Source organism: Semicossyphus pulcher, unplaced genomic scaffold (assembly GCF_022749685.1).
Source record: "Semicossyphus pulcher isolate SPU_LCO1_2020_fin unplaced genomic scaffold, fSemPul1.0.p SCAF_3, whole genome shotgun sequence".
In the NCBI taxonomy this organism is placed as follows: Eukaryota; Metazoa; Chordata; class Actinopteri; order Labriformes; family Labridae; genus Semicossyphus; species Semicossyphus pulcher.
This window is the reverse complement of record NW_027211704.1, coordinates 2558535-2568235: the sequence shown is the minus strand read 5'-3', so window position 1 is coordinate 2568235 and position 9701 is coordinate 2558535. Positions and strand designations below refer to the sequence as shown.

Genomic DNA, 9701 nt, shown 5'->3' with positions numbered 1-9701 from the left:
CGGGAATTTTGGGGTCTTCACACGTTTTTCGTCAGACTGAACTGAAAATTTACTGTATGTTAAAGTCTGTTAGAAATAGGCCAAGAAGTCTTGCATTCAAAATGTAAGATACGTATTAGCAACAATTATGGGCTATTTAAAGTGCCAAAAGTAAACAATAAATGATGTAAACAACACATCGTAATTGCAAGATTTCTATTTTGTATTAATCTGAATCTTATGTTGTGAAATAATGGTTGTGCAGTAAAAAGTTCAATATTGGCCTCATAATTGTAATGGAGTTGAGGCATCTTTAAAAGAGGCAGAAAATGCAATACCTAAGTACTTAAAATATCATTTATGGAGTGTAAAGCTCTTACTGGCTTGTCTTGTTAAAATAAATTAGCCATATATGCCTTGTACAATTGGCACATTTAGGCTACACACTAAAATATAAACAAAGTAGCTCAGCATCTCAGATAAAACTTTGGCAACTAGACATCCATTATTAGATACTAACAAATCGTTTTTACGAGTAGCACTTGAAAGCAGCAGGGGGTCTGCAAGATAAATAAATCCCTGACACACCACCTCGCGGCAGCTGTCCGTTGACTGACAGATACAGATGCCAATTAGAAGCTAGAAATGTGTTTCGAGCACAGAGGCCTGCCACAAGGACTGTTAGTTAAATCTGGATTAACTGAACCTTTAGTTTACACAGAATTCAATACGATTAGGAATAAAACCAGGGGGGATCCAGACTTTTTTCACTGGGGTGGCCCAACTGGGGCACTGACTTAGGCTGGGGTGGCATGAAGTATATCCACACACACATGCAAATTAATAGCATTTAATTAACCCTTCCTTCTAAGCTTAATTCTTTAAGGACTCATACAGAAGATGTGTGGTCACTGAAATAGAAAGAAAGCTACGAGCAGCGTGTTGCAACACAGTCCAAATAGTTGATTTTAACACGTCCGCCTCCGATAAGCAAATAGCCAATCGTAGTCTAGGATTTGGGGTGGGATTTCAAGGCGACCCCTGGCCATCCCTCTGGATATGCCCCTGAATAATAGGCTAACAGCATCAGAGTAGTAAGCAGATCTTGATACTTACATAACAGGTGGCAACCTTTCCAGACTTATTAGAAAGCCGTTGAGCTGTTGTGTAAGAGCACTAATCAGCCAACAAGTTTCACGGTTTATTGTTATTGTTGTCACTACTCGGTCAACATGTTCAGTACACTCTGTCAATAGTTTAACTGATAACAGAGCTGATAGCGGAAATGAACAGCCTGAAAACAACTTGAATATAGGCAAATAAAAGTGAATTAAATGTGGGAGAACGTTGATCATAAAATTCTAAAGGTATAAAACTACACACAGAAATGCATTACTCACTAAGGAAGATTTAAATGCTTATACTCTTTCAATGCAGAGTATGTGGGTGATAAGACATTTACAAACATTTGTAATAGCGACTTATTCTTGATTTCCACTCTTTGTGTTTTACAATATAAACTGTATAAATAATTAGCAGGCAGTGTTGTCCTCATGCTGGTGAAACACATCATTTTGCGTATACCACATTGTTGTTGTAAATTGAAATTACTCCTGATGTTCAAAAGCCACAGAAACTTTTTCGTTTGAGATTTTGAATTAAAAAGTGTTTTAAGTAGAGTAAAGCAGCACTTCAGTTACAATAACACAAGAACGCTACCTTCTTGTAAAGATTTTTATACATGCGTCTTTGTTTAAACTGAAACCTTATTAAGGAACCATCATGTTGAGGTTGTGCAGTTGTAACCCAGAGTGAAGGCTTTTTTTTAATGGTAAAGCTTTTAGCCATTTCTACTATTCCAGTAAACGTATAGTTAATCATTGCATTCTGACAAACAATGATTGCATTGTATAATCCTGTGTATTCACCCGCCGATGGTTAGCAGCATCTCAACAGGGAACATAAATAACTGTGTCAAAATTATGAAATACAGCTTGTTATTTCTTTCATATTATCTTTGAAAAGAAAAAAATACTTTCACATGGCAGATTATGCACATATAAGAATACAATATTAAATGCAACATCAGATCATTACGTGGCCACTGTAGATAAGGAATAGGGCAAGTTAAAAGGCAAAGATTAATTCCTTTAAGTCAACCTCGGTACTGCATCAGAAGGACTTAAAAAGGCGGATAACTTTAAAGACATTTCTTCAAAGTCACCATGAGTTAAACGCTCTTTGAAGGACGAGGCAGCACCAGCTTCAGCCCGATATCAACCACACAGGAAGGCATGTAAGAGAGGGGGATCCAGATGAGCTTGGCGTCCCAGCCGGCGCTGTATCTGGTGCGTGGGTGGGCAGAGGTCAGAGCGTGCTCCATGCAGTTGGTCACCTTGCTGAGGTCCGAGTCGCAGATGGCGTTCATGATCAAACGCTGGACCTTGATGTCTGAAAATGAGGAATATTGAAAGTTTTTTGGTGCATAAAAATGCATTACTTTAACTGCTTCTTTTAAACCTCAAATATCATGTTAATTATTGTCTATTGAGTGGTATTCATAATATTTTACACTCACAATAAACTACTCATTTTTTTGACCTGTAACCTTAACATAATTCATTTCTTAATGTATATATATCCGTGCCTTAAAGAGCAGAAGGACAGCTCGTCTTCAGATTATAATGCTTGCAATGTTGTTTCCATATAGAAAGCAGAAAGACAGACTCCTAAAAAAGATAACAAATGTACTTACACTTATCCAGGTACTTGTCTCCATAGCTGGCTTGTACTTCAGGGCTCAGCTGATCCCAGAGGCGACGCAGCTCCCTCTCGAGGGGGTCGAGGCTCGTCACCGCTGTCTTGAAAAACCCAGGCTCAATGATGCACACATTCACTCCAAAGTAGTTTATATCTCTCCTGAAAGCAGACACACATGACAGTTTTTAGTTTAGCAACAGAGCTTGAAACAGGTCTGTAACCATTTTTTACACCACAAACGGACTCAGCAGCTTGAGCGCAATAAAAACCCAATAGTAAGTCTTCTAGTAAAATCGACCTAGTAAATAAACACAGTAAGTATATAGGCTTATGGCAAATACAGCTAAATGAAATCACTGAAGTAGTGAGAATTGGCCTCCTTGTGTGGCCTCATCAGCCAGTATTTGTCTCCGTTACATATCCTGAGGCAGTGTTTAATCTGTATTACTGTAGCGTTTAATCTGATGTGTTTTATTGCTTTAAGTGTGTGCTATTGTTTGTCTTTTGTAATTACCAAAACTGTGTAATAAATAAAACCCTGTCTGCTGTCCATATCTTCCTCATGGTACTATTAAAATAATGAAATGACTATTTGTCCTCATAATAAGAATATAGATCTTTAATGGCTTGTGTATAATGGAAGTTGTTCTAGTACGCTTTTGTTTCAATAATTTGAGGATTTTCACAGTTGTTCATACTTTTATTTTCTCTCATTTAGATTTCTGTAACTCTCTCTACACAGGTTATACTCAGGTGTCCTTCCATTGCTTTAAATTGCTCCTACATGCTGCTCTGATTCTGGCCTCCTTGCATTTGCATCCAGTTCATGTTTGCATGCATTTTTAAAGGGGGGAGGGGCTTCATATTTTATTTGTCTGTGATACCTGTGGAGTAGCTTAGCATAATTTACAGTTAATAAACCCCTAATTTTTTCTCACACTGGTGCTCTGTGCAGGCCCTCATACAGCCTCTGCCTGAAACAACTCAGTCAGCTCTGTCCCTTTAAGAAATCCCGCCCCTACAAGCCAACTTTCTTCTGATTGGCCAGCTCTGCAAAGCCTGCTGACATCACAAAGTGCAGCGAGCAGAAAAAAAATGTGTGAGACCTGGCGTGTTTATGTAGTTTGCTTCCAAACTCTGGAACTCTGCTGAAATCTGAAATCAGGTTTGCTAAATGTTTCACTTCTTTAAAACCTATTCTTAAAATTTTATTTAAAAAAATAATTTTATCTCTGTCAATATTGTTTTGATTTGTCTTGAGAAGCACTTAAAACATTTTCAACACAAGTGTCATGCAAACCAAGCTGACTATTATCATATTGTTATTATCTAATGGTGATGGGCCTGTGTCAGTAGAAACTACCTGAGGCAGTCGGAGAAGGACTCTACTGCAAACTTGGAGATGCAGTATCCCCCTCCATTTGCAGCCACCCTGCCCAGCACTGAAGCTACGTTTACAATACGTCCACGAGCCTTTTTGATGAGAGGCAGGAAGGTCATCGTCATGGCAATCACTCCGCTCATGTTGACTTTCAGAGTGCTGTGGAAATCCTCCACTTTCATCCACTCTGAAGGGCCCATGGGTAATGAGCGTCCAGCATTGTTCACTATCCCCCAAAGTCCTACAACGGAAGCGAAAGACAAAAGGTGGAAGAACATATTTTGTGTTAGAGAATTTATTTGATAAATAAGAGGTTAAATAATCTAACATCATCATGTCTCACCCTTTTCGCCGACCTCCTTCTTGGTCCACTCCATGGCTTTCTGGATGCTGTCCTGATTGGTCACATCCAGCAGCACGGTTTTCAAATAAGGCCCCGCCACCCTCTTCAGGTCATCAGCTCCCTTTTCTGTGAGGCAGCCAGCGAGCACTCGGAAACCTTTGCGATCAAGCTTTTTACACAGCAGGTTTCCAAATCCCGTGTCACAGCCGGTCACAAGGACGTACTTTTCGGTGATGTTCTCAATCTCCATGCTGTCCCTGTACAGCCAGATGAGAATCCACAACACTACGAAGGTAGCACTGATGTACAGCCAGGCATTTTCCCTGAAAGAGAGGGAAAGAATGGAAGCTTCGTCAAGATGAAAGCAGGGATTATACTTTCAAAAAAATATTCTTAATGTCAAAGCTTGGAGGTTAAAAGGATAGGGTACAACTGCCAAATTATTGCCCAAAATGTGGTGTGGAATTCTTACCCTAAAAGGTCGTAGACAAACTGCATATCCATGTTCTTCTAGGATCAGAGTTTGGTTTCTGATCACCTGGAGGACCCTAAAGAGAAGAAAAACAAGTTGAGTAAATATAAAGTGGTTTAATACGGCAAACTGACAAATTCCAAATACACATAGGTATTCCAGGAATTGAGCAAAACTTTTTATCGGGGCAATGTCCTGGTTTAACTTTTCTGATAACGATGGGATACAATGAGTCTGTTCACCAGGGGCCTTCTTGGACAGAGGTGCTTGTATTACAGAACTGCTGTAGGCACGTGAGAAATCTTTGGATAATACTCTTATGGAAGAAAGAAAGGCATCTGACCCCGGGAGAGAAGGAGGGGTGCATTTTGCATAAATGTAATGCCCGTGACAGAGCTGCTTAAGCTGCTCATTGCTGAAAACCAATTAGTTTTCCGGCTTATTAGTAAGGAAAACAAAAAGAAAAGATACAAAGGATCGTAACATCCATGATATTTAATTGCCTGCAGATTTAAATCAGATACAGGACCCTGACTGTTGCTGCTGGCATGAGAACATTCATTAAAACATAAATTAAACTGTAAATTACAACTCAGGTTAAGATAATTACATTTTGTTTCACAGCACTAGTTTATAAATTCAAAGAATTTACCAGAACACCAAGAATATTCTTATTTTTCTGTGGAATTTGGTAAGATGCAATTAAACAAACCAAATTATACACATATTCTATGGATCAAATTGCTGTGTGATCCATTCACAACAGGAAATTATGATCATGAGAAATAATACAAATGTTAATCACGGAAAAAAGACCCAGAATATGCAAGAAAAAGAGAGTCATTTTAATGTAATTCATTGCTGACAGAAATATCTACATAGATAAATATCAGCCTACCTTTTCTTCTTCTTGAGAAGTGATTGATCTCCAGAGGTTTTCTGTCCTCGACCCTTTCCCTTTCTGGTCCTAACTCAGAGAGGTTGGTCAGAGAGAAGCTTTATCCCTCCAGTTTATCCTTTAAGACAAGTCCGCAATTGGTAATCCCAAATCCGTAACCACTTGTTTTGTGCAACGAAAAAGAGGTGGGAATTACAGAAAACACTGAGATTTTTTTGTACACAATGTGAGCTTGGATTTCAAAGAGCTATTTTTAGATACCCCAACTTCTCACAGTACATTATACAGTCGATTAATTACATCAGGTTCTTTTAATTCCTTTTTTTAGAACCTGGTGGTTCCCAGTGTGAACAGGCTTAATACATGCTTTATGTTTTAAGAGTGTTAAAACAGTAAGCCCACGTCACAGCTTTGTGCACCCCTTACAAAACATATGTGAATGTATGTAATCTTATCAGCCCATTCAGTTCACTGACTTATTACAATAGCTATTACATTATAACACTAAATAACGTATACTCTTTAACTGCTTGTACATATTTTATTTGCATGTCTTGATGTCTTGTCTCCAGTGAATTTGACTGTAAACAAGAAGAGACCATTGTCCTGTGCATTATTATTCAAATTGAATTGTAAAATCAATACTGTGCATTTTACTGTGGCATAAATGTATTATTTCAACTAAATTGCATCCTCCATAAAAATGTAAATATGCCCTCTGGACATTTATGTTAAAAAATTGGCTTAGATAAAGATATATTTGTATACGAGATGTAGAACCTGAAGCAAGACAAAAACAGGCCTTTTTGTGAAGTGCAAACAGAAGAATCAAGTTCGTAACCAACTGGTATTTAACACGTTTTCTATCCGTACGGTACAAATTGAATTTAAAGTGTGATTTGTTACCAAACACACGTGCTAATACACGTGTCACACAGCCTCGTTTGGTGTGACATAACTTTGCTTCACGTCACACATTCCCTGAGCTGTCCAATCAGCCCAGTCCGGCAAATATTTATCCAGTTATGGTATTTAGTGGCTATGTTGCAAAACTGGGTCCCCAAATTAAGACCTTAGATGTCCAACTGTATTATTTTGTCATTTGGCCTTCTACTTTCCCAGTCCTTTAAGGTTTAGTTAATCTTTTCCTAAAAATGTATTTTATTTTTTCAAACTGTTTCTTTGTTGGTAGCATGTGCATTGACCTCATTGTAAAGTATATATACATTTTGCAGGTAGATTTTTAGCCCTGTCTCATCAGACAAATAACACCAGTGCATTTTTACTTTATTTAAAATAATGTTCCATCATTAACAGTAACAAAACTTATAGTTAAGTTGACTAAAAAAACAGTACAGTCATAAATGTTCATACAGATATAGTACATAAAGAAGCCTTTGTCTTTGGCCCTTTAAACCTATCATGAGCAATCCAAGTTAAACGTGACATCTTCAAAAATCAAATACAACCTTTTCAGCATCTCTGAACAAAAGTGACCATCAGCAGCAACTCACACAGAGGAGCATGCAGACGAAGTCATTGCTGAAAGATGTCAAATGGATTTCTGTTTCACTCCAGTATGTTTAGTATCAGCTTTAAAAGTCCCACCATTAGGTTCATGAGGTCGCTGTCTGAGCTTGACCTTTGTGTACATACTCCAGAGCTGTGGCGATGGTCCTCATGTCCATCTCAATACTGCGGGCCCAGTTCTCCACATCCCCAATTTCCTGTTCAAAAGAGGATTACAGAACAAACTTAGCACTGGGCTGGGAAAAGTGACGTGTGCAGGCATTTAAAAAACTGCCCTTAAATGCATGTTAACACTTTTACATCCTCCAAGCTCATCTATCATCAGAACAAGAAACTGGCAAGCTTTAAACATTTACAGACGGCCTTTTGCCCTGGCTTCCCTGTGAAGATGACATAAGCTGGATAACTGCAGAGGAGGGGGAAACTCATACATGAATTACTTTTACCACCTGTCAAATCCGCTCAGATAAAGGACCTCTGTGAAGGCCCTTTATAAAACAAATGTTCTTTTTATAACCTAATTATGCAGTTATTTTGAGTAAATGGATCACTTTTTGCAACAAGAGAACTTTGTTGTACTATTTTTATGAAATAATTAAAAACAGTAGATATGGCAAAAGAGGGTCAAACATAGTCGTCGTATCATATTAGGGACCTCATATTCTTATTGAATCAAACTCTGCATGTTACAATAAAAACATATTGACTTTTTATTTTACTGCTTTCAGCTCATAAAATGTAAATGGGTAAACAAGCTGCCATCATATAAAAGAAGATTACATGAGAAAAATAAAGCCATTCTTGCTGATACGGCATGTCTTACCTTTAGGGCCTGATTGAAACCCTCCACCATACTGATCCACTGAGCAGTTTGTTTGGAGAATTGGCTCGCCTGCACTTGGAGAGTCTTCACCTCATGATCAAGCTTACGCTGGTTTACGTATGCCTGGGCAACTCTAAAGTATAGCATGAAACAACAAGGAGAAGGGTTACAACATTATTAATACACGAAAACAAAGCATTCTGTGTTAGAAATCCAAAATTAAGTCATTAATTTCTAATGTGAAACTGTAAATTAAACTTAATGAATATTCAAACTAGATTAAATCTTCAAACAGTATTGGCAGCTTATTCAATAATGAAAATAGCATTTTTGCAGCTACTAGGCCTAGAGTTGATTAAAAGCTAAAGTTTAGACTAAATATATGTAATGGTGTTTGATGGTTGTGTTTATTAGTCTGATGGTTAAGGTTTTAGACAAGTTAGCAGAATAACGTGGAGTATACCTTTAAATAGGACATTACTCCCTACTTACTGAGGATGTCAGGGTGTCAACACAACCAATGTGCAAACACACAACTACCACCACCACCATCACTACTACTACTACTCGACAATAATGAACAGTAAAAACAGGAAGGATGTCCTCTAAACCTCAGGTAATAAAAGGAACAAGAGCAGGAGGCAGGTAGCAGAATATTCATACCCAACGTTGAGGTGGTCTACCAGGGCTTCTGTCAGACAGGTGGCTGCAGCAATAGCTTCACGCCTGCGTTTCTCTGTGCAAGTAAAAAAAATAAAATCACAAACAACGAAATAATTCACATAAATTGGACTACGGGGCCTTCTAACATACTAAATTGGCTTTGTTTTTAGCATCAATTAGCACAAAGGCTAACTAGCTATCTTCTTACCCTGTAGCTCCTTCCGCTCATTCTGCTTCGCCTGGTGCTCCTTTAGGAGACGAGACAACATCTTTAGTGTTTTTTCAGGTTATTTTGTATATTCCTTTTTTTTGGCTAACTGAATAACATGGCTTTTATTTGCAGAGAAGTTAGAGATGCTAACAGCTGACGAGTGTAACAGCTATCACGAGACCAAGCGCGAGGATGACATGAGTGGGCGTGTCTAAAATGGCGATTCTAGATTTATCTTCAATATAATATTACAATAGTTACGTTATTAATTAACACAACATAAGCTTCAGCCACCAGCTTGTAGGCCGTATTATATAACACTATTTAAAGGCACATATGTGCTCTATATTTTATAATTTAATTGTAAAAAATAGTTTTATGGTGACGTCAGTATCAGTTTCAACGTTTTTTCCGTTTCAGCCTTCAATATAAAAGTTTAAAATTACTATTTATTGCTACTTTTACCAATACGTGAATTGCTACCACTACAACATTGATGGACGTGATATACGTCGACGAAACACCTCAACCTGAGGTATAGTAGCTATTTGCGAGCTTTCAACCCACATTAGCAAAACCTTTGATTATGATTTTGATCACAGTCCTAACATCATTACGTAAGACTTTTTTTCAAACTAATA

General features: G+C 37.9%; 2 protein-coding genes across 2 annotated transcripts; both read right to left on the bottom strand.

The window, feature by feature from the left end:
- Positions 1-1677: 1677 nt before the first annotated feature.
- On the bottom strand, positions 1678-4967 carry rdh5 (retinol dehydrogenase 5 (11-cis/9-cis)). The gene is made up of 5 exons (XM_069677528.1): positions 4936-4967; positions 4464-4786; positions 4103-4361; positions 2735-2898; positions 1678-2430 (listed from the first exon to the last, which is right to left on the bottom strand). Exons 1-5 carry the CDS (start codon positions 4965-4967, stop codon positions 2210-2212), a joined length of 999 nt encoding a protein of 332 aa, XP_069533629.1. The 3' UTR covers positions 1678-2209.
- Positions 4968-7109: 2142 nt separating this feature from the next.
- bloc1s1 (biogenesis of lysosomal organelles complex-1, subunit 1) lies at positions 7110-9233 on the bottom strand. Its single transcript, XM_069678650.1, has 4 exons — positions 9058-9233; positions 8850-8922; positions 8187-8319; positions 7110-7560 (listed from the first exon to the last, which is right to left on the bottom strand). Exons 1-4 carry the CDS (start codon positions 9116-9118, stop codon positions 7450-7452), a joined length of 378 nt encoding a protein of 125 aa, XP_069534751.1. The 5' UTR covers positions 9119-9233; the 3' UTR covers positions 7110-7449.
- Positions 9234-9701: the final 468 nt, after the last annotated feature.

What these genes read in the sequence shown, in the direction of transcription:
- rdh5 (XM_069677528.1), bottom strand. Translation starts at nt 4,967, where the DNA reads ATGGATATGCAGTTTGTCTACGACCTTTTAGG. An exon ending in TTTGTCTACGACCTTTTAGG is followed by an intron (nt 4,787 to 4,935) that starts GTAAGAATTCCA and finishes CCTCTCTTTCAG; the next exon opens with GGAAAATGCCTGGCTGTACA. An exon ending in AGACAAGTACCTGGATAAGT is followed by an intron (nt 2,431 to 2,734) that starts GTAAGTACATTT and finishes CCTCATTTTCAG; the next exon opens with ACATCAAGGTCCAGCGTTTG.
- bloc1s1 (XM_069678650.1), bottom strand. Translation starts at nt 9,118, where the DNA reads ATGTTGTCTCGTCTCCTAAAGGAGCACCAGGCGAAGCAGAATGAGCGG. An exon ending in TGAGCGGAAGGAGCTACAGG is followed by an intron (nt 8,923 to 9,057) that starts GTAAGAAGATAG and finishes TTACTTGCACAG; the next exon opens with AGAAACGCAGGCGTGAAGCT. An exon ending in GTAGACCACCTCAACGTTGG is followed by an intron (nt 8,320 to 8,849) that starts GTATGAATATTC and finishes GCTATACTTTAG; the next exon opens with AGTTGCCCAGGCATACGTAA.